Raw genomic sequence first — 23401 nt, forward strand, 5'->3', positions numbered from 1 at the left:
TAATTTTGTGACCAACATCATGTGAGAAACCTACGATTTAGTTTCTTGCATAATAAGTTAAGGATGGATATTTTATACGATGAAAAAATGAAACTTGCACGCTAATAGATCTCAATGAGTCTAGATCAGAGTTACCCAGGCTGTACACATCACTCAGAAAAATTAGCACTTCTTGCACATGGCTATATGAACATTAGGCGTTTTTGGTTGAAGTGTATTTAGCTGCATTATCAATGCTATATTTGCCGTGAGCTTAAAGATCCACTTAAGAAAACCCTGATTTAGATTCATTGCAGAACACTGCTGGGATCGCCCCATTACGTACACAGCTCTTCGTTCAATTCCGCGTCTGACATCTTGGTGTACTTAAATTTTATCGTGTTGTCGTGGAAACCGAATGACGTCATTCGCACCGCGGCATGACTTTGGTCCAGAACAAATTTTTTTAATCCTGAAATAAAATATCTTGCATGAGGGTTGGAAAATCTAGAACATCTTTACTGTTGTAAGTTGAATAATTATCGCAGTTATAGTTGGATCGACGTCTTATACCATCGCTTTTGTACGGTGCTTGGTATCTCTGGACCAGGGTCATCGCCGCTGTGTCTAACGAGTCACCTTTCAAAATTTCTATGGTGTCATGGCGAGTGGCGTTGACCTGTTAATTTGAAGTGTACATAGTTAACTTTAAGCCGAAACGTCTTGCTGCATACTTCTAGTTCTACACAGCGGTCAAAAATTGTTTTAATATTAATATTAATTAAATATTATTTAATCTTTCCTCGTCAATACCGTAAAATTAAAATGGTATTTGGCATATATTTTAACTATATCTAATTAATGTTAACCTAAAGTTCTGTAAAATCGGTACGCTTTGCCATTCTTACGTTTTCGCTGCTTAAAAGAACCTCTTCGACTTCAAGTAGCGTAGGTTGAATTATTGAAAAAGTGCAACTTCTGCCTTGAACTGAATACATTGTGTATCTTCCTTGAGTTGTCGGTGTCACCACGTTACATTTCACTACGTGCATGAAAAAAAAAGTTATATTGTATGCTAATTGCAAAGCATCATATAGTTAGTCAGAGGCGTATATAGCTAACAACAACGTAAAAAGGAATATCTGTTACCGGGCGCAGCATACCCAGAGTGCCAAAAATACGTCGATAATGCTGTTTTTCGCAAAAAATGGAGCGCAAAATGTAAATAAATGAATTAAATTTTGTTTCAGTTGTATGGCAATTGCTTTGAGGAACATCTCATACAGGTATCTGATACGTGATGAAACAATAAAAATAATTTTGTCATTTGCTCCCTCCCCACGACCTAACTGAACCATTTTGAGCGATAATAAAATGAAAATAAACACTTCAAAAAATAAAAAAAATATTCTGAAGTGTAGGATATTATTTCAGTAAATAAAACGTTTGAAGGATTCTGGCCACTTACAGCAAAAACCATACAAGCGATTTTAAGAAATAATTTCAAATTTTCAACTCAAGCGCGAAACGTTAGGGTACAGCTCACAAAAAAAAGTTAAACTTTGTATTCAGAACGGCATTCTATTGTCAATAATAATAAGTAAAACTTCATAAATAGTTATTATAAATGGAGCCCCGGGTGAAAATATTAAAGATAAGTTTACAGAAAATAAAATGTTTAGCTATACGTCGTCGAAAATAACCCGTATTTATGTACAACAACATGAGTGGTACTGACTCCACAGCAAAACATGCAACTAAGACAGAACGTGCAGTAAAACTTACAACTCGTAGCGTAAATCCTTCTGAAACGTATTTTGATTTCGCTGTTCATGTACAAACGGAATTGAACCAAGGCAACATTTTGCGTAGAAGTAAAAGTTAAGGCCGTCTGATATCGAGCTCTCTGCCGCTCACAAAACCCGACAATTCTCTTTTCTAGGGGAAGAGCATGATCACCGTCGCTAGGAAGAATATTGCCACGTGCCATCCATCCATCAAATATCTGTCCTTCCAAAAATTATCCACATTGAGGAAAATGCTTACGGTGACTTTTAGTATACTTGGTATAGGAACGTTGTGTTTGATGTCATTGTACTAAATTTAAACTCTTAATCACGGTTATATAAGTTGTTTGCTGAACTGTACAATCTTTATTCACCTCAAGGAATTCTCCTTGGTCACAGTCAACTTTTGCTTCCAGAACTTCGACCGAAATAATTTCGTGAACGTCTCCAATGAGGTAAACTCCGCATAAAGCTTGACTTTCATCAGTTTGAACAAAGGTCAAATCCGAATCCACTTTAGCCATATCGACACAATCTGAGCATACCCAAATATAAAACCCTGATGCTGGATTTATATTTGCACCATGTAAAGGAAACATAAAGACAACAAATTGTAATAATTATTTTTTCCATTCTATATTTATTTTTAATTTATTTCAAACAATTTTATAATATATTTTTTATTTGTGCATTTTTGATGAAAACGTTTTCAAACATATTGCATGTCTTTACAAGTTTTGAAAAAACTTGTTTCTTATTTTTCTACGAACATTGCGCCATGTTGTTCTAAAGTGGAATTATACAATTATGCCTGTACCTCATCAATGTCATGATAAATTTATATAAAGAAATAACACTTAGTAAAAGTATTTCTGCAAAGCAGAGGTAAATACTTAGAGATCTAGATGATATTGAATAAGGCTCGGTTGGGCCGGGCCCTGTGATGATTTGAGCTTGGTCTTCGTCATTGCTGGGCTGCAATTAGTGCACTACAGGTTAGATAACGTAAATTACATATACACTGGAAATATAGTTTAATTTCGACCTAACAAATGGAAACAACCGTACCTGACAACGTAGTGGAGAAACAAGAAATGTCAGCAACAAATATTCCGCAAAAAGTTCTTTGGTGGCTCTCATTCTCTGATGGCTCTGTCGCCTGGCAGCAAGAAACTGTGCTGTAATATCTCAAACAGAAAACTTTTGCTTGTAGTTTATAGAAAACCTGTGAATTGGCCTTTTTCAAGATAATGTCTTTCAGAAATCAGTAATACCATTTAAGCTTCCGCTCACGTAGCATATTCAAGCAGCTATTTGCGAATGACGATTTCAATATATACCGTAAGTGTGAAGTATTTCAAACATTCAATAGCAATAGTCTTACTGCGGAAAAACAAATTTGACTTACACGCTTGTTTCCATAAGGCTGCAAGTTTTTGCCGAAAGAAAATTTTACTTGTCAACTGTGACCCACACCATAACCCTGCTTCGTGCATGATTAACGTGTATTAGAAATTCATTCACTTTTTTGCCTCATGTAGTACTAATCTATACATAAATATAGGTTACAAATAGAGAAACAAATGTTTTTGTTTGCTGTTTCGATTATAACCAATGTTTTTCCTATAAGCAATCCGGTAAGTATCAAGAAATTATACCTATTCATGTTTGCTTATGGTGGTCCATCGAGACGATGACGATCGAGACTGCCCCGTTTACCAAGGTGTTGGAATTGACCTTGTCCAGAATTGAAGTCCAGAGGATTTTCTTCAAGTGGCCATGATATCGTTTTTAGGGCGTCTAGGAGGACACGAACCATCAGAATAGATTTTCAGTATTTTTTTTCGATTTAGACTTAACAAAACCTAACAATGACGCACGTTGTACGTGCCTGTAGCTACATCACCTTATTAATTTGTTTTTATACAATAAGAGCTTCTTCAAAAGCAAGCCATACAAAGGTTTAGTATCTCCTGTAATAAAAACCTCAAAGTAAGCCCTATTCGTGAAAATACATAGGAGAGCATATCATTAGTTGATTTATAACTTAATTTATTTAAAAAGGTTGTAGCCTATACTGCAATAGCCTAAATATGCACAGTGGAATTACTATTAAATCAATTACTAATTAGGCACCATTTTTATAGGAGGTTGTGTAGTGTATAATAAATGTAAGATTCCGTCTTTTTTCATGCATAGCATTGCGAGATGTTAGGTTAAGTATGTTTTCCTAAACCATTTAACTGTTATCCATGGTATGTACGTATTTCTTTACGTATTACAGTACTTGTTTCTTGTACTCCCAAAGCCTAAACGTGTGCAATTCCGCGTGGGTTTGGCACCATATTACCGCCACGTTATGGACTATTAGTTTTAATTTTTGACTTTGCCGAATTCTTTACGTTCCTTCCCGTCAATTAGCATTGATTACTTTGTTTTATAATTCTTTTCGCTCTTTGACATTTCATTCGTTTACGGCGCTCGGTAGGTCATGACTCCGGATGACGAGTAAGTAGAGAAGGTTGTGCGTTATTCTTGCACTTAGCCGGGGGTGTCTCGAGCGTACTTGTATTAAACAAAATTATTGCGGATTGCCAAAAACTAACTTGTATTGTCGTGTTGGATGCTATAGTACTTGTCTGTGAAAGACGAGCACGCACACATGTTTATACACAATTGACAAATACCACTGTATAATCAGTGTAAACCTGATTAAAGCGATATGTCCAAGTTATGACAACGAGGTCATCGCATGATGGCGACGTGGCCGCCACACCACTCCACCGGTAGATGAAGCTCGACTTTTTCAGCGCGAAATGGCGAGATAAGATCGTTAAAATGGCAAAAAGTTCGTTGCCGTCGTTTCAGGAAAGTCGAGCCTAGGATTGGTGATGGCCTCGAACTGGAAAATAAGTGTTTTGCACTCATTCATTGTTTCAGTCCGTCAGCTCTTCAATACAGTTTACATTTTCTACGTGTTGTCCAATCTGTTTCTGCGAATGTGCTAACCAAGCCATTTATGTGTCAAGCAAATTTGAGTCGTATGAAGTCATAGTCAAGTTACGTTTGTGCCATAAACTTCAAAAGTTTGCAGATCTACTTTCTAATGAAAATCTAATGAACAGTCATTTCAAGTTGTGTCGAATTTCTGAAAACTTACCATTGACAGGAGAATATTCCTTGTTACAGCTAGCTAGGTAGAATACCAGCTAGGTTACAGGAAAATGCGACTTTAGTCGACTCCTGTTATTACTATCTTGGCTCGTTTTTCTAATCTTAATTTTTTGAAGGTACAATACTGAATAGAATTGAAGTTTTATAACCGGGAAAGTCCCTACAAAAACACAATGCTTTTTATTCAGGGAAATTCCCTTGCATGATTGACAAGTTATGTTATGTGAATCAATAAACAACACATTAGAAAATGAAGAAGAGGAAGTGAAACTTCAAAAAGGAACTGAAAGCTGATGAGGTTGGCGTTTTGCGTGTCTACTTTAATTTCCAGTCGTTCATTCTCAGACTGCAAGATTTTGGGAAACTGCAAAATTGCTTGCCAAAGTAAACATTCTTTATCTATACTGTAGGTGTATCCATTTTATTAATTTGCAGATGAAAGTCATAGGCTATTATGCTATAAAGTTAAGCAGCAACTGTGTGTTTGGTTTTATAGTACCTAATGCAACTTTCAGTGAGGAATGTAACATTTTTTTTCACCAGACAGCACATATAATTGTCGATAGCTGCTGCATGAGCACCAATGGGTCATAGTGGAAAGTTTGGCACATGTACGCAGGGGACTCATCAACGTGCACAACAAAATGGAAAGTGTGGTATACGCATGCACACGACGTATTAATGTGCACACCAAATATAATACAAAGTACTATTTCACCATAAGTAGGTCACACATCCTGTTGTTAAACATAGGCGGTTAGGTTAGGAAAAGTCGATTTTAATGTCTTAGGGTGTAATTGAAGTGCATAACCACAGGATACATGTTAAAACATTTAAGTTAGTTAACAAGAATCTGTGAAAATAGATCCAGAATTACGATTGTTTTCGGTAAAATGGTGACAGACAGTATAATACTAATATTCATGTCAAACAAACAAGGTAAATTTAGTCGTTCGAACATCAATTTATAAATTAAGTCTCCATTTCATGCTGTCACCCCAAAGTGTATGTCTCTGTATGATTTATTATCAAAAACTGTCATAATTTCTAGTCAGTCGTGCTCCCCAAACTTTTTCACGTTCACACTTATTTCTAAAACAAGCAAGGTAAATTTTGTTTTTTGAACACCAATTTATAATAAACTAAGAATTGAAGCTATATTACATAACGTCACACTGAAATATGGATGTTTCTCACCCAATTTTTTGTCAAAAAAACTGCTATACTTTCAATTCTGGCCAATTAGTAAAGATGCAATAACTTAGGCATATCTGAGGTTACGCTTCCTTGAAAAAATTTTGCATTTACAATATTTAAAATGGTGCAATGCTTAAAATCAGTTACATCAAGAAGTTTTCTGAAATACTTCAACACAAGAAATTGACTGATAAGTACTAGAGGTGCAATAATTAGTAAGTATGCTTTCCTGAAAAAGTTTGGATTTGTAACATTTAGAATGCATTGTCAGGAAAGTAACCTGCTGAAATATATGGAAGTTTAATGTATGTTAATTGTCATAAGAACACCTATGAGGTATTTCGGGAAAATAATAGCAGAAAATATTTCAAAAAAAGGTTTTTCATAACTGATAAAATTTTTCAAATAAAATATTTGATGTACTCTTGTTGTTATTCTTTGGCCACGTAATACTAAACACGGAAGGCTTCAGTATGATAGGTATAATGGAAAGGATAAAAGCAAAGAACGTTTTACTTTTGTTGAGCAATACAATAACCACAACGTGTTTTGTCACAAACTACATCAGATTTCAAACAATTTTCAGATCACAGTATGCTCACAGTTACCAATGCCTCAAAAGTATTTAGACCTATATTCAGCTTTACACGTCACTCATAGTCTCGTGTGTAGTGGTATCATGTGAAAAAGAGGCGTTCACCTTTTCATTGAAACAGCTAGGCCTCAAGGAGATGAACAAGTCTATAATCTACTAATTTTATTAGAATCGTTCTTAAACCTTAAAATTCTTGAAAAGCACACGATTTAAGCTGTTGCTGTCTGAAGATGTTTCAAAGACAAGTGTGCATCAAAGAAAATAAATTAAATTTGTGCAACAAAATACCCTTTTTGCACTATTTTCTGCTCTAATTGATTACTTTGTGGATTGATCATGTCTGGTACACACTGCACACCACCTTCATCCTGTATGGTACTGGTTTCACTACCATTTATATAAAAAGTAAATTCTGAAGCACAAGGTTTTTGTGATTATTACTTGTTACTACCATTAATTTTTAATAAATATTTCTAAAATTCCACATTTTTCGATTATTTATAAATGTAATATTGTGTCATAAATCTTTCCCAATATTTATTAAACCTGTATGTACTGGGCTTATTGTTATTTTCTTTCTTGCATGTTTGGCAAGACATAACTTTCCTATCTAACTTTCCTTAGAAAAAATCCAGTTATATAATCTGGTATAAAGGCAAACTAATTCAAGAAATATGTGGCAAAATGAAAAGAACTTGGGTGCTGATGTTAATCAAACTCACCATCAGTTAATTAAGCATATGAAGGATATGAGTTTTGATAATGCTAAAATAGAGGAAGCAATAGTTAACACAGGTAATAACGATACAAAATTGAATCGATAATAACGCAATATAATGCAAGATTTTGCATGAAGGCATTAGTTAAATAGCCAGTCCCTAAGCGACTCCAAAAAACTTTAAAAAACTTTCTTAAGTTTTTTTTACAGAATATACTTATATGAAATTTTATTTGGTAATATCTATTTTATTTTGGTTAATCTACTATTATATAAATCACTAGGGCACCATTAAATGGTTTTCGAACTAATTCCGACTATTTGGTGTGGAATGATTTGTTCAATATCATGCTGTAGGCTACATAAAGTAATCAAAACTTAACTGTTTGTTTGATGAAGATGATTTGAAAAAAAAGATGTAAACAAACTTTATCTTAGAAAAGGCTATGTAGGCTTTGAATGTACCTAAGCCTCACTTTTTAGTATTTTACTTTATAGGCACTGGGTCAGAAGTGAATGATGATAATGTATCAACTCTGATAAACTACTTGATAGAAAGTTCATCTACTGCAGCACCTACACCATCAAGCAGTAGTAGTAAGTTATTATAACTTAATCTACAAATGAATTTTCATGCCCTTGGATATTAAGTGTTAGTGTCTGCTTAGTCTTTTCTAGAAATACACTTAATGTTAAAGTGAGTCATGCTTGGAACAAATTGTATAGGAAATTGGGAACATTTTGTGATGTGATTTGCGCAGAAAAAAGCTTGATGATCATGCTTAACTTGGCAGTACAAATTTTACTGTTTTCAGCTAATATGTCGCATTTTGTCACGTCATTTGTGTTAGAGATAGGATTACCTTGTTTGCAGTTAAAACAACAAAACTACTTGAAAAATCATACTAAGCAAACAAATTTATGGTACTTTTTTACTTTTAAAAATAAATAAGATCTTATATTATCATCCTTGGCATATGCCACACACATTGGTTCATATTTAACTGTCGGTTTATTAGAGGATTATCAAAAGCCAGTTTCAAATCCACTAATAACTGCCTCTAGACTGTTTAATCTAAATCAGTTAATATTTTCAATGAGCCAACATGAGGTGTGCAAATACTTTCGGTTGTTATGGAAAGAATGCAGAATTCTAATTTTAAAACAACTTTTTTGAGTTTTATATGGCCTATTGGTACACATATTTTCAAAACCAATTCATTAAATTTAATCAAAATCACTCATACTATCGCTACAAAGACTTGTGTAGAAAAATATAAATAAAGTTAACCTTCAGAATGCCAAACTATATCCTTTTTTTATTTTACTTTAATGTTTGGTTAACACGGTTCAGACAACATCTACAAAGACTTGGTATTTGGTATTCCTTTAGTGTTGGTTCAGTAGCCGAGTGGTTAGAGCACTAGTCTTGCAATAACGCAGTCCATGTTTAATACTCAATGGCGCTACCATTGCAATGCCATAGACCAGGGTTTCCCAAACTGGGGCCCGTGATTACTGCACTGGGGGTCCAGACTAGCTGTAAAGTCTGACTTTGCCGAGTTTGCTCGTGATGAATTGTTCCGAGAATTGATAAATTGCGCAATAAACAGCAACCTCATCCATCGCATTGATGTTGTCAGTGTAGTTAATAAGCATGAAGTGTTATTTATTTTTGGGTTTATATTATCTTTCTTTGTTGGTTAGGCAGAAAAATTGATATGACATAAGGTTTGGGGTCAAGAAAAAAAGATTTACAAATAGGGGTCCATGGCTGAAAAAGTTTGGGAAACCCTGCCCTAAACGAAAGCATTAACAACACTTGCTCCTGTTCAGTGGTTCTGATGAAAAGTACAAAATTCGGGCTACACAAGATGCGTTTACCAATCGAAACTTGCGCAGTGGCTAGCTCGATGGTTGGGGCTCCAGCAATGAGGAATCATCGCTGAGTTTAGGTTATGCAAATACTTTTCTCTGTCTGAGGATAAAAAATTATGATAACAGGCCATACCATGCCGAGACCTTTCCAAGAAATATATCATAAAACATAAAACACCCAGATACTGTATATCTATTGTGATGCTATTAAAGAAAAATTGGTTTAGGTTTATGCCACAGCAGACCTTCTGTATATGGTGGAAGGCATAGGGCTGTACAAATTATCAAACCTGCAGAAAATTCCAATGGTTACACGCTTGATCAGGATGCCCTGGAAAGGGTATTTTCCCAGCCTCAGGTTGCCAATTGTCCTGTGTCAATCTGTTCGCTAGCTGGTGCAATGCGTGAAGGGAAGTCATTTTTGTTGAATCTCTTCCTCATGTACTTCCACTCTGGAAGGGTATGCGAATATGCCTTATACAATAATATTGTTTAGTTGACTTATGCGTCACGTAACTAAATGTATTTATGTAACCAAATGTATTAGGCAGAATGGCAAATAAATAAAGTTTGCAGTTTGTTTCTAATTTCATAATGTTTCAAGGAAAATTCCATTAAATATTTGCTATTATTTTGTTTTGTTGACCTTTTACACGTGGTATTTCTGAGTAGTCTATTATGAGTACATTAATTAACAAAGTGTGATCTCATACATATTTTAACTAACAATTGTTTACCGGATTAGTCTGAAGCTTGGTTAAATGACAAAAGAAAAACGTTGTTTGACGGATTTGGATGGAGAGGAGGCCATAATCGATGTACTCAAGGAATATGGATTTGGGATGAACCATTTCCTGTCAACACAAAAGATGGTGATGTAAGTTATTTCATGAATTAAAAGACTGAACCTAATTTAAAGTTTTACTAATGTTAGCGAATTGAGTTAATTAATTAACAAAATGAATAAATCAAGCACTTAAATGAAGATAAACGATATTTCTGATTATTAGGTTGTCGTCTTTCTAATGGATACCCAAGGAGCCTTTGATCATGAGAGTTCAATAAAAGGCTGTTCCATCATATTTGCGTTGAGCACACTGATCAGTTCTGTGCAAATCTTTAACATCATGAGGCAGATACAAGAAAATCATTTGCAACATTTACAGGTAAAGTTAAGTCATAGCATGGACCTATGTGATGGAAGCACATACTGTAAAAGAGAATTTTATTCATTTCTAAGTGATTTTTTACAAGTAATCTTGTGTTAGGAATTTTAATTTTAGATGTGCGAAATATTGGCAACCAAAAGTTGATTTAAGTAGGTATCATAATTTACAATATGACATATATTTAGTGAGCAGCATTGTTTAGTTATAGAACTGTGCCTATAGCTTGTCTTCTAGACTTTTGGGTCTGTGTCATTTAATTATTAATACCATCATTAGTACTTCCAAAAATAAAAGATATTGAAGTGCAACCGTTTATTGACTCTGTAGCCGAGTGATTAGAGCAACCAGCTTGCAATAATGTGGCTCAATTTTTGATACCCAGTGACGTTATCATTGTAATTTGCATAATTGGGCATGGCATTAAATGATGCTTGCTCTTGTTCAGTAGTCCTGATGGACAGTCTCAAACTCAGGCAATACAATATAAAAAAACACAAATAAAAAACTGTGTATCATTATGTGTATTGAAACTTGCACAACTGCTAGCTCCATAACCGGAGCTCAAGCAATGAAGAATCATTGCTGAGTTTAGTAAAGATTACGATACCCATCTAGGACTGGTGAATTTTATTTTTGTATACAGTCGAATCCGCTTAATTCGGACACTTTGGTTCCGCTCACTTTTGGCCGAATTAAGCGGAGAAACGGCTTTGTCCGAATTAAGCGGAAAATCAATTGTTCGTTTCATGGTCATGCGTAAAGTCAAAAAATGCATTTAAAATACTGTACTGTTGCGTAATAAATGAATTGCAGCTGCGCTATACTGCAGTAACTGGCACTGATCGCATAAAACGTCTTCGTTTACTTTAGTGAGCAATTTCACTTTTTGTGCTAAACTTTTCTGTACAATTTTGTCCTACAAGATGGACGCAATTGTACCGAAGTAAAAGCGACTATGGAGCTGGCACGGCCTTATATCAGTTCATTGTCGATTGTTACTGCATGAATCGTCATTGTTTCACCATAATCACTCATAATGCAATTGAATCTTGTCTTAAAACGAACGAAGTACTGTTTATTGTATCATAACCTAACGATGGAATTGCCAACCTGTGTCCGAATTAAGCGGAGAATTGTCCGAATTAACAGGAGTTTTTTACGTTCAATTTTTACTTTTGTTCCGTTCCTGAGCATTTTGGCCGAATAAAGCGGTTGTCCGGGTTATCCGGTGTCCGAATTAAGCGGATTCGACTGTATATAACAAATGTATATTGTATCTAAATTTCACTGTGTGGGTGTATTTCTGCAGCTTTTTACAGAGTATGGTAAGGTTGCAAAGCAGCAAAACAGTTCTTCTCAAGGAAAGGCTTTTCAGGTAAAGCTTTTACTAATGAAATTTATGAAAGCACGTTGCCTGAGACACTTGCCACTTTACTATTGGTTACCGGTATGCTTTTGTTTAGTCTTTGATGTTCCTTGTGCGGGACTGGCATAACCCTGCATACAGAGGTCTTCAAGGTGGTTGCCATATCTTGAAGGATGTTTTACGCATTAGAAATTCCCATCATGATCTTACAGCTGTCAGAGAAAACATACATGAATCATTTGAAGATGTAGGTTGCATGTTGTTACCAAAACCAGGAGATCGAGTTGAAATTAGAAATAAAAACGGCCCACTGGTCACAATTGGAGGTAAACACCATGGAACTACTTATACCTATGTGAAAAAAACAAAAGTATTAATAAATGAAGCATATAGCGTAAGATGTTAATCATTGTGCTAATTTGGTTTGTGTATACCAAAATAGATAATAATTAATTTAATGTATACAATTATACATGCTTTATACATGTGTGACGATAATACATGATAATACACATGCATTATCTTTTTTGTTAACAGACATGAAACCTGAATTTCTTGATGAAGTGAATGAGCTTGTGAAACATCTTTTCAAAACTGGTATTGTGTGTAAGCGAGTTAATGATTCATTGGTTACTGGTCTTGGTATGATCAATTTGATCATTGCATATTGCAATGTATTTGAAAGTGGAGACATGCCAGATATTCAACCCATTATGGAGGTATCGTATCTTATTGTGATCATTTTTTGAAAAAAAGTGGTTCAATTTATATGACACTTCAGTAACTCAGTAGGAATTGTAACTAGTACTAACTCTTTCTTTTGATCTTCTAGTCGACAAGCTTGATTTTATTTATATTAAATAAAAGTTTAAAGATTAAAGTTTGACAAATGACAAGATTTTTTTTTAATTTTTTTTTAAGGCTACAGCTAAAGCAGCTATTGTGGCTACCATTCAGAAGTGTAAAGATGAATATATTACAGAAATGAAACAGGTAAACACCAAAGTTTTTTGCAGTACGAAAATTAACACGTTACATAAGTTATTTATTATCAAAACTGACACTTCAGATATTAACAAAATTCCCAAATCATAACAATTTATGATAAAGTGTGCAATAATAGTAAAATTTATAAATGTACCAGTAGTGTTTTGAATTGGATAATTTACTGGAACCTTACTTTGTTATCCTTTTTAAGTTTAAATTTTGTTTATCATTTATATTAATTTTACTTTGGATTATAACATATTTTAACTTAAAGCGTGGCAAAATATATGTTAATTACAAACTACAACCAAACACTAAAAACCCTGACAAACCTTGTTTTTTGTTTGAACTGTGTTCTGAAGCATATGGAGGATGAAGGATTTGTGGAAGAAGATTTGTTGAGAAAAAGACATGATAGGATAAGAAAAGACACAATCTCACGATACAACAGCTGTCCGAAAATGGGTGGAAAAGGCTTGATTGACGATTATCGGAGAAAACTTTCTCAGCTCATCGAACAAAACTATGATAATTGTGTAATGCTAAATGCATCATTAAAAGTATGTTGATAACTTTTGAAGTGCTTTAATGCATTGCCAGCATACAGTTTTTCAGTGGCAACCACTGTAGTTGTTAAAAGCTTTTCTAATCGTAGTTAACTATTTCAGACATCATCTGTTATACTACCTGATATAATTAAAGGACATTTTTGTAGGAAAAGATGAAAAAAGAAATAAGAGATCAAGTGGACACTACAAAAACCATTTATGTTACTCACATGGGAGAGGTAGATTCTTAATTTTAATGCAATTACATAAATGTTATTTTGTAATTAAAAACTTTTTCATTACATTAACATGTTCTAGCTATGTGGATCGTCTTACCTTGATGAGAACACACTGAACCAACGACATTGTGAAATTTCCAAACAGATGGTGGAATTCTTTGTAGAAAATACAAATCATTACCCCCAGAATACGGTTGCAGAATATAAGACTGAACTCAAAAAGTTGATAAAACATGAGTTTAAAAGCATTTTATTGAAAAACAGATATAAAGAGGTGATGTATTTTTAGTAAACAATACATTGGTGCATCTTCTAATAATGCAGGGATGGGGAACGTTTGGCTTGAAATTTTATCAGGCCCGTAAGTTGTGTCATCACGATTCTTAGTCCACTTAGCAACACCGCAATGCTATAAAAATCTTTGACATATAGAAATCTAGCCTTTTTATTAATTATTTACCATATCCCTTACCAAAGATAAGCATTTTCAGTCATCTCACCAAATATTAGTTAATAACTGGTGCAGTAAACTCATGCATTAAGCCATTGTTTGTTGTAAATTGTGTTCATAAAGGTTTCACAGTTTGCCTAAGATATAATACAATTCAAACGGCACTACATAGCAAAAAGGTTCTCCATCACTGCAACAAAGCATAGTATGTAGCGGGAACACTCAGCAACATTTTTATTTTCGTATGGTGCATATATTGTTGATTTGAAATAAACAAAATCATTTATCAATAAGAATGACTCTATATTTTGTATTCTAAACGTACATCCAACAAATTAATCTGGTTTAAAGAAAGTTATTTATCAATATGACACATATATTTGTTCTATTGCCTACCAACGTTTTTATACTTGCACTAATGTGACATTTACCATTTTTTCTATTTGATAAAGTACTGTACATCAAATGTATTCCATTTTCAGATGGAATTTGTACAGAAAATAACATCTTCAGCCTTGGAAGCAGAAAACGTTTACACCACTATCATGGATGAGGTTATTTACAAAACTGTTCAGTTTTTAAGTGAAAACTTTAAACGTTTACAATATACTCAACATTTAGTATATTTTCCAGTTGGATTGTTAATTAATTTATTTGGAAAACATAAACTAAAATATTATAAAGTAAAATATTTCGAAAAAAGTAGACTTGATGATATTTAAATAAAATAAAGAGTTTTCTCAACTATTCTAGAAATGTGAAGGCAAACACTTGGATGAGACTGAATTTAAAGCTGCCCACAAGCATGCCTCCGAACAAGCCTTGACCAAATTGATTTCAAAAAGCTGTTGTGAAGATAAACCACTTCATGCTCAAAAAAAGTTAGAACTGGAAGTAAAGATAATGGCCTTGAGAGGAAAGTACACACAGTCAAATGACATGGTCAAGGTGACGCAAATGCTTTAAAAATTTTTTCAACCTTCAGTTTCTAATGTTCAACTTATTCGGTTATTGGACATGGAAGAATTATACAAAGATTTACAATTTTTCAAAATCAGCTTAAATCCCCATGCCAAAATATTCATTAAAATGTTTTATTAGTACATCCTGGCAACCTTGCCTTTGTTATGTAGAGATTGCAACAGTTGAAATTACTGGAAGTTATGGTGCAAATAAAAACACTTTACAATAGCTTGATGGATGAGGTTGGTTATTGTATTTGCAGTAAAGTATCAATTGTGAAGTTACAAATGTAAAATTACAATTGTGAAATATTATACTTTTCGTAGATACTGGTCATGAAGAATTATTTGACATGCTATTGAAAAAGACTTTTTTGCAAATTTTTAGGGCTGTGGCAGCCGCTATGTTGATGAATCAGAGATCAATCGTTTGCACGACGACAGCAAAAATCAAGCAGAGGCAGTCATTATGTCAATTGAACCTGAGCATGGAAAAGAATTTGCTGACAAATGCCGTCAAGAGTTAGATTGTTTTCTGGATGATGCTTTGCAGAAAATCTCTAGAAAAAATGATAATTTTAAGGTGTAACTTTCAGATTAGGCCACAAAAAGTGTGAAAATATTGCAACTGCAATGAAACTTTTGATTATTCTTTTATTCTGTACAGAGAGAGGGTTCTAAGAAACTTAAAGAGCAAGCTAATAAAGTTTTCGAAACTTTTGTTCATAGAACTGAAGAGGTTTGTAAAGCAATTTCCATTTAAATAGTTTCCAGAAATGTTAAAGAATAAACTTAAACAAAACATGTCTTAACGTAGAAACCATAAAATAGGAATTTATATGAATCTATTACTTCAAAAGATTAATGAAAAAATTAAATAGCAATTATTTGTATTTTTTTAAACAAAATTGCTACAATAATAATCTATAACAATTGTACTTTGGCATCAAATTTGTCGGTGGTTCTATTAATGTATTTAGATCTAAATTGGTTATTGCAGATCTCAAATGAATATATTTCAAGCAAAGTGCTGGAAAATAAACTACGAAAATGGAAGATTGATGCAGTAAACCTGTATGAAAGTGGTCAGAATGAACCTGCTGACGAATTTCAGAAAGTACAAGATGAATTGCAAAAGAAACTGGAAGAGCAGTGCACCCTGGCTCTGAGTAATAACGAAAAAAATCAGGTGAATTATTAGCTAAAAGTCTCAGATTATGTATTATTTAGTATAACATGAATATTCCATGCCGGTTCTAGATTACTGTTAATTTGGACACCTGCAAAGACGTTTAAATAATTTTTGTTGATGTAATTAAAAATTTTAAAAATGTTGGATCAGAATAAGCATATACAATACATATCTTAATCCATTAAAAATTTTGATATTTTATTTTTGCAATGTATGATAGCAAGGTGAAAACAGTTTTATGTCGATATTAAAATAAAAACGAATGAAACATCTTTATAAAACTGTACACTTTAGGGTCGGGCAAAGGATGAGGGTAACTACACTCTACAAGTTGCAAAACTAGCCTATTTGACAGCTATGGAGCAGGTATGACGTTAATTTCTGCTAGATGCAATTTTTGCTACAAATCACGGCTCACATAGTTTGGTACTATATTTAATACTACAGTAGTTGGTTTTCGTAAGCTTACTGGACTTTACCTGAACAGATTTCTTCTTGCTAGCATGCAATAAGTGGATTATAAAATTTGTTTCAGTGCTCAGTTTAACTTTTAGATTATTATATGCAACAATACTTGTTGTGAAACTGTGTCTTGTATTTAGCTATGTGACGGTAAATATATAGAAGAAGCAACACTACTTTCCTACCATCAACAGCAATCACATACGATACGCAATAACATTGCATGTCAGATCCAGAATGCAGAAATAAAAAATGATGTAATAACAAGATTTGATGAGGAAGTAATGGAATTGTTTCAAAAAAGCAAGGAAAAGAACAAAAAAAATGATTCAACCTGGATGTGGAAAACAGCCAAGGCAGCTGGAACTTTTCTACTTAGTGCAGGAACAGCTATGTTGATCAACACAAATCATCCATATAAATGGGCTATTGCAGGACTAGGTGGACTGGATAGCATCTTAAGATTTTTCAATCCATCAGATAATAAGCAAGAAGTAGGCCAGAATGCCTTGAGGCCATTCCCAGTTCCACCCACGGGTGTCAACCAGTCATCAAGCGTTGATCCTCCTTCCTATCAAGAGACCGTGAAAGATTCGGAAAGCACTCCTTCTCATGCGAATCAAGGTTCAAGGCCAAAGAGCAAATCTGCTTCGAAAAAATAAACGAAATTGAATTTTGGACTTTTTGTTTATGCAGCATCCTAGAATCGTCTCAAACCAGTTTATTGACAATTATAGTTTTAATGAATAGTGTGATCGTCTCAGCAAAGAAATCTTATACTATTTTTTGTGTCATTTAAATTTTGTGTTTAAAACATTTTTGTGAAATATTCTGTTTCCAAAACCGATTTTTGATCATGTAAAGTTGTTTCATTGTTTTTGGGTGAGTAATTAAGGTTTTGCAATGATTTTTTTATTGGATATTGATTGCGCTTTTTTATTTTTAACATGTACACAGCTGTCACATTCTAAACTGTTCTTTAACATTTTTCTGCAGAACAAACAGGCATATAGGCTGCAAATAAAATACCACTTTTTTGGGTGATCGTGTGTTCATTTCTCTTCCCTTATCTTCTATTTTATCATTTTTTCTCCATGCTTTCGAATCCGTTTGTTTTTTTCATTTTGCAATGTTTTAACTTTAGATTGTCAAAAATTTGAAAATCATGCTCAATACTACAACAGTAATGCTAAAAAGATCTGGTGTAAGTAAATCGTAAAACCTGAAAGCATCACGAAAACGTGTTTAGTAACGTTGGGAAAGCGTTAGCTCTAACGTTAACAGCAACGTTTTTAAAACGTCTTTTAGAAATGACACGTTTATGTAAAAATAACAGGGTGAAAATAACGTATACAAAAACGTCTTAAAATACGTAACTCTCAAGTTAGCAAGACGTTTTTAAGACATCTTTTGGAATCCTCGCTTTTACATAAGTTTATAAAAATGTTAAATTTTTCTTATTTTAACGTAAGAACAACTAATTGGTAACATTTTTTGTGAACTGGAGTTATGATCCCAAACAACTTTGCACACCGCTTCATCTTAACTCCAATCTAAACGAAACTCCACACATCACTGGTAGCGAGGTTCGACTTATTCGGTCTTCCTGTAGTTCAAGATCACTAAATTTTGCGTCAGATAAGTAACGTTAAGGTTATTACTTGTCCATTGGGCAAGTAACTTATTCAAGCTTGTTAAGGTGCTTGAAAGACGCTGTTTCCATTGTCTTCCAAGTTGTGACATTATAACTATATTTCTGCTATTTACCATGCTGTTACGTAACGTCATACTTGCCATAAATTCATTCTCAGTTCACGGCATAACTGTTAACCTATCGAAGAATAGTTGATTGGAAATCTGTTCCGTAAACATGCTATGTACCTTGCACTTTTAAACTTATTGTACTAAGATAACCTCGACTTCTAAGAACATTTTCCACAGCTTCTTTACATTGTGGGTGAAAATGCAAATAGCCTATATGCGCCGATGGGCGAAATATACTTTTCTAAAAACTTCCTGACTGTCAGCTCTGTGATATTTTTTATTAAATTATATAGGTAGGGGCAGTAGCTGAACGGGCATGTCGTATGATGGAGTAGTAGACTAGCCTATGCTACGTGAAGACCTGATTTTCATATTTTGTGCCTGTTTGTGGAGATATAAGTTAATAAGGTCTGTGTACATCCTGACATTTTTACTTGATGATAACTGATAGCAATCTTGCAAATTATTTCACGTATTGGTGTCTGGTCTGTATTTCATGGCAGGATTCAGCGAGATCTCGGCTGTGCAGGAAACACACCCGACATAAATTTCATGGAAATTTTAGCACACTTGACTTTGTACAAATAAATGACCGTCTAACGGTCTAAAATGTAAAATACGACTTTGCGTTTGTGGTAGTTACTAGTTAGTAAAGCGAGACACCACCAGAGACACATAAGGCCATGTCCATTGCGGGGAAAAAAATCAATTAAATTTTGCAAAATGCTTAGAATCATCGACGCGTGACGAAAGAGCACGGAGGTTTCATACTTGCAGCCATAATGATAGGCGAAATTTCCAGAGACAGTTTTTACCAAGCACTTGCTAAAATTCTCTCATAACGTCACCAGTTGCAGCATGAGTAGCACCCTGCAATTAGTGGCGTCATGTAGTTGCTGTTTAGTAGTTTAAAGAACCAGGGGAATTTAATAAAAACGGCTGTTCTTGTTTCACAGCTGCCTGCTTTTTTTAATAACACCCTGATATTGATCGTTTACTGGTCAGTAAATGACATGCTGCTGTTCATGACGTAATGAAAAGACTGTCATTGCTCGAGCAGCACCCTGCTGTTATTGGTTGTTTCTGATAACTGGACAGCTCGCTCTTTGTTTATATCAAGGATGTTCAAGAGTGTCAAAATGTGAACATAAGTTACGCTATCCTCACCCATACAACCAATCTTTATATTTACAAAACATAAACAATACAATATTCATTTCTCAAATTCTATTCTTTCTAAACAATATTCTACTATTTTTCTTATACAGTTTTTTGAACAAAAACTACTTCAGCCATTCCCTTTGTTGAAAAAGTAACCAGCTACTGAACACGTCACGAACAGCAGCCTGTCTGTTAATGAGTCAGTATCAGGGTGCTATTGGAAAACAGCAGTCCGCTATTTAACAACAGCGCACACACTTTTGAATATGGCCCTGCTTCCTAATATCGATGAAAATCGACGAAAACTTATTGCACTGACATGATTTTCTGATGAGGTGTTATGTTAGGATAGATAAATTCATATTTACAGTTACAAGTATTTGCATGGATTTGAACTGAAGAAAGATTGAAAAGACCTAGGTGCACACTGGCAAGCTATTCATAACTGCACATTTGAGTCACCAGGTTTAAACACCCGACACCCGAAATCTCAGCGAATCCTGCCATGAAATACAGACTGGGTTGCGGCTTAGCTCCAGGCTTTATTTGAAGTTGTTTCCATAAAGTGCATATCATACAGTTTGTGCTGGAGGAATATGTTTTATACTTCACATATGAACCTTCTGAAATAAGCTATTCTATGCAGAGCTGTGCAACCGCTCTTTTAAGAAAAGCCTTACTCGTGCTTGCGCTCCTCTGTAAAAATCGTGCACACGTTTTGTCGCTCACGTTCTCTTAGGGCCTAAGACTAAGACTTAGGCGATTAAAACATATTTCCACTACTGTGTATTTTCGAAAACCTATTGTATTCGTACGTTGCAAATTTACATTGCAAAATGTGTATTCAACTGCAAGTGTAATTGCTTATTATTTGTTTTATAAATGTTAGGAAATTAAATGGCATCTGATGTTGACAAGTTTTGTTTTGGTCACACCTTCCGCAAATGATTAATAGGCGAGTAGAGTATTAAGAACCTTCTAGAATTGTACAAATGCCGACGTTTAGTAGTTTAATATCTCACTTTGAAAGAATTGGTTAATTTATAATAGTAATGACAATATAAAGCAACTTACGTCACTATGGTGACAACTTTGCTCATTTGTGTGAATCTCTTTATCATTGACCATTGTTATCACTTAGTTCTGAAGTGCTTAGTACATATTGTATTGTTTAGTTTTTGCCATTAAGTTCGCAAAGCAAAGATTATGCATGCAAATAGTCTCAAAGCATTCCTTTAATCTTTATAAATCCAACGATTTGTATCCAGTTTGTGCATTCTCAACATTAATTGTGTGAGCTACCAGCAAATAACCCTTAGAAGAGAACACCTTCGTGGTTCCGTTCTTCCCTTGAAACAAAGAGTTTCACTCCAAAATTGGTTCCAGAAAAAAGGAAGGCGCTGGTGCCTGACTCTGATGTTATCACACCGCAATATTGTTGATTTAAGTTAATACACTAAAATATTGTGATATATACTTTGCTTTTACAGACATTACTCCAGTATTTTACCCAATAAGTGTTTGATTAAAATGAGTGAGTCTTTGTTGACTGCTGCTGCACTTCTGGACTCAGGTCTACTTTTGGTGTTAGCTGTATATTTTGTATCCTTTTTATTGAATTTATCGTATCTATTGAAGTACAACAAGTATGGCCAAATTAATGTTGGCTGTATCTATTTTACCGAAAAAAAAGTTTTCCATTCAGCCGTATTTGTTTAAGACCACTGTCATATGTTACTTAAATGGTTAACTACAGCAGTGGTGGGATTCAGCCGGTTGTTAACAAGCGTTTGTATAGGCCTATGTGTATATCAGCCCCGGGTCAATATGGCATGCTGCTAGTGAGAGAACCGGATGTTAAAATATTTGAATCCCACCACTGAGCTTCGGTATATAATTATATTATTGTTACTGACTTACAATTAGTTACCTGTTGATTTTTGGTCCTACTGATTGTGGCTTTGCTTAAAAACAAGTACACAACTTGCAAATGTGAAGCAGCCCCTGAGCTATTCATCTAATCTTGTATAAATTCATAATGTTATTTAATTCAATTTAAAGTCCTTATCTTCCAGTTGGGTAGATCATTACTTTGTCAGATCTGGAGTGTGACTACCTAAATGCTTCAGCTTGTTGTGAAAAATTGAACAAATGGGTCTTACCAGAGGTAGTAGCCGTATGTGTTATACCTCCTCTTCTACTCTTCTCTGGTCATTGGATTATGTTTTTATTTTCGTTACCGTTTCCCCTGTTTTTAGCAAATCGGTAAGGTTTATTTTGTTCTACTGTTTTCTGTCTGAACTATGCTAAATGAAGATGTTGATAGTTTTATGGTATTGTACCTTTTGTTTGTTTAAAATTAAAAGCATGGATATAAGTAATTTCTGAGTCGTTTTTCTACAGGTATATTGCAATTTCTGCAGGGAGTATTGGCTTTTACGATCCTACTGAAATTCATAACCGAGGTTTATTGAAAAAATATATGAAAGAGTCAATGATCAAGCTGATTTACAATATAGTTTCTTTTTTTGTTTTTCTTTATTGGTAAGTTTCTTTAGAGTTGATAGATAGTAATAATATTGTTGGAAGGGGGAAATGCCCTGGTATCGGCCAGCTTCCTTTTGAAAACTACCTCCAACTCCGGTCTGCAATGCATGTTGGCTCACATTTAGATTATAGTAGCTTTTCTTGAACATGCTTTAATTTCCAATAATGATTTGTTTGGACAAGATACATTCAAATTAGCATTATTTTACGTGTTCTTATGTTAGAGTTTCTTTAGGCATTTTTGTGTGGAAATGTGGCATATTCTAGGATCTTGAACTATCTAAGTAAGACATTCAAAATAGTCGTTTGTTTTGTGTCACTCCAATGCTTAATCAAGTAGAGGGCTGGTTGTTTTCCATGGTCTGGGCCATTTAAGGGTTGTTGTTTATTCTCAAAATAAATAACGTACATTAATTCCAACATGTACTACTAAGAAATGACTTACAATCAATTTTGTAGCGTTAAGGCAGTGCTTCTCAATCTTTTTTGCGGCGACCCAAATATTAAACTTAAATTAATAGCGATGCTGAGGCGACCCAATTTTTTTACCCAAAAATTGAGTATTTTCATATTTAGCCTTGACTCGAACGTAGCTAATCTAAAGTCTCACAGCAAATAATCATCACCATGCTTCTTCACTTGTGTTTCGGCAACAATGCACTATGACGTCAACAAACAGTCAATATGCAGTGAATAGAGTAAGGTACTCAGTTATCGAACGACTTTGTGGACTAGTTTAATTGGCAACGGTGCCACTTTTGGGTCGCGAACCAGGGGTTGAGAAGCACTGCGTTAAGGTAAGGCCATGTTCTTAGGGGCACTTCTTTCACAATTCATCACCATAAGACAGCAATGGCCTATACTCTGCTAAGGCCGGTACCTTTGCACTTTTTCATAGTTTCCAAGTTACTTACTGCTGTAAAAGGTTAACATTAATTAATTATGCTTTTTTTTCAGCTTTATTTATTCCTTAGTGGTAGCTGGTCCTGCTGTGAAGAGCAGTTAGCATCTCATATTCTATTTTCATTTGATAATAAACAGATTTGCTAGCAACCCACATGTGGTATTGAAGGGTTATGTGAATTATGGTGCAACTGGAATTATGTATTGTGCAATAATGTGATGCATTATTATATCAAATAACTTTTACCTGATGTTTTGCTTGCGTGAGCAAGTCTGATTGACAAATGCAAACAATTTTAACAGCCTGGTGTCATAAATTGTA

At 34.3% G+C, this 23401-nt stretch overlaps 3 protein-coding genes and 1 long non-coding RNA gene across 8 annotated transcripts; 2 read left to right on the forward strand and 2 right to left on the reverse strand.

Annotated features, from left to right (window-relative positions):
* Positions 1–2: 2 nt before the first annotated feature.
* On the reverse strand, positions 3–3212 carry LOC143463184 (corticotropin-releasing factor-binding protein-like). Of its 2 annotated transcripts, none has more exons than XM_076961591.1 (8): positions 3175–3206; positions 2835–2925; positions 2660–2741; positions 2141–2301; positions 1765–1984; positions 888–1021; positions 553–658; positions 3–451 (listed from the first exon to the last, which is right to left on the reverse strand). In XM_076961591.1, exons 1-8 carry the CDS (start codon positions 3186–3188, stop codon positions 318–320), a joined length of 942 nt encoding a protein of 313 aa, XP_076817706.1. In that variant the 5' UTR covers positions 3189–3206; the 3' UTR covers positions 3–317. The 2 variants fall into 2 exon arrangements, with proteins under 2 accessions (XP_076817706.1, XP_076817707.1); XM_076961592.1 differs by having other exon boundaries at positions 5–451; positions 2835–2991; positions 3175–3212.
* Positions 3213–5181: 1969 nt separating this feature from the next.
* Positions 5182–17745, forward strand: LOC143463183 (uncharacterized). Of its 4 annotated transcripts, XM_076961590.1 has the most exons (21): positions 5200–5324; positions 5484–5663; positions 7949–8047; positions 9556–9788; positions 10074–10205; positions 10339–10494; positions 11807–11872; positions 11961–12189; positions 12401–12582; positions 12785–12856; positions 13213–13410; positions 13566–13637; positions 13717–13911; positions 14571–14642; positions 14842–15036; positions 15222–15293; positions 15439–15633; positions 15718–15789; positions 16051–16239; positions 16537–16608; positions 16845–17745. In XM_076961590.1, the coding sequence occupies exons 2-21, from the start codon at positions 5585–5587 to the stop codon at positions 17364–17366; spliced, it is 3102 nt and encodes a 1033-aa protein (XP_076817705.1). In that variant the 5' UTR covers positions 5200–5324; positions 5484–5584; the 3' UTR covers positions 17367–17745. The 4 variants fall into 4 exon arrangements, with proteins under 4 accessions (XP_076817703.1, XP_076817705.1, XP_076817704.1 ...); XM_076961588.1 differs by lacking the exon at positions 5484–5663 and having other exon boundaries at positions 5182–5324; XM_076961589.1 differs by lacking the exon at positions 5200–5324 and having other exon boundaries at positions 5369–5663.
* On the reverse strand, positions 8822–12089 carry LOC143463186 (uncharacterized). The gene is made up of 3 exons (XR_013118271.1): positions 11951–12089; positions 10066–10182; positions 8822–9780 (listed from the first exon to the last, which is right to left on the reverse strand). It is a non-coding gene; the product is annotated as an uncharacterized LOC143463186 (long non-coding RNA).
* A 3353-nt stretch (positions 17746–21098) lies between the features above and the next one.
* Positions 21099–23381, forward strand: LOC143462196 (protein cornichon homolog 4-like). Its single transcript, XM_076960259.1, is given in 3 exon segments — positions 21099–21231; positions 21713–21894; positions 22033–23381. Coding segments are annotated over 3 exon segments (543 nt in total). The 5' UTR covers positions 21099–21159; the 3' UTR covers positions 22322–23381.
* Positions 23382–23401: the final 20 nt, after the last annotated feature.

Source organism: Clavelina lepadiformis, chromosome 6, assembly GCF_947623445.1.
Source record: "Clavelina lepadiformis chromosome 6, kaClaLepa1.1, whole genome shotgun sequence".
Classification (NCBI taxonomy): Eukaryota; Metazoa; Chordata; class Ascidiacea; order Aplousobranchia; family Clavelinidae; genus Clavelina; species Clavelina lepadiformis.

Bases quoted from the DNA above. Each gene is read 5' to 3' on its own strand.
- LOC143463184 (XM_076961591.1), bottom strand. The intron at 2,742-2,834 runs GTACGGTTGTTT...CACTAATTGCAG, and splicing joins TTTCTCCACTACGTTGTCAG to CCCAGCAATGACGAAGACCA. The intron at 1,985-2,140 runs GTGAATAAAGAT...TTGGAAGGACAG, and splicing joins ACCAAGGAGAATTCCTTGAG to ATATTTGATGGATGGATGGC.
- LOC143463183 (XM_076961587.1), top strand. From the start codon at position 7,407: ATGTGGCAAAATGAAAAGAACTTGGGTGCTGATGTTAATCAAACTCAC. The intron at 8,048-9,555 runs GTAAGTTATTAT...AAATTGGTTTAG, and splicing joins TACACCATCAAGCAGTAGTA to GTTTATGCCACAGCAGACCT. The intron at 16,240-16,536 runs GTGAATTATTAG...TGTACACTTTAG, and splicing joins GTAATAACGAAAAAAATCAG to GGTCGGGCAAAGGATGAGGG.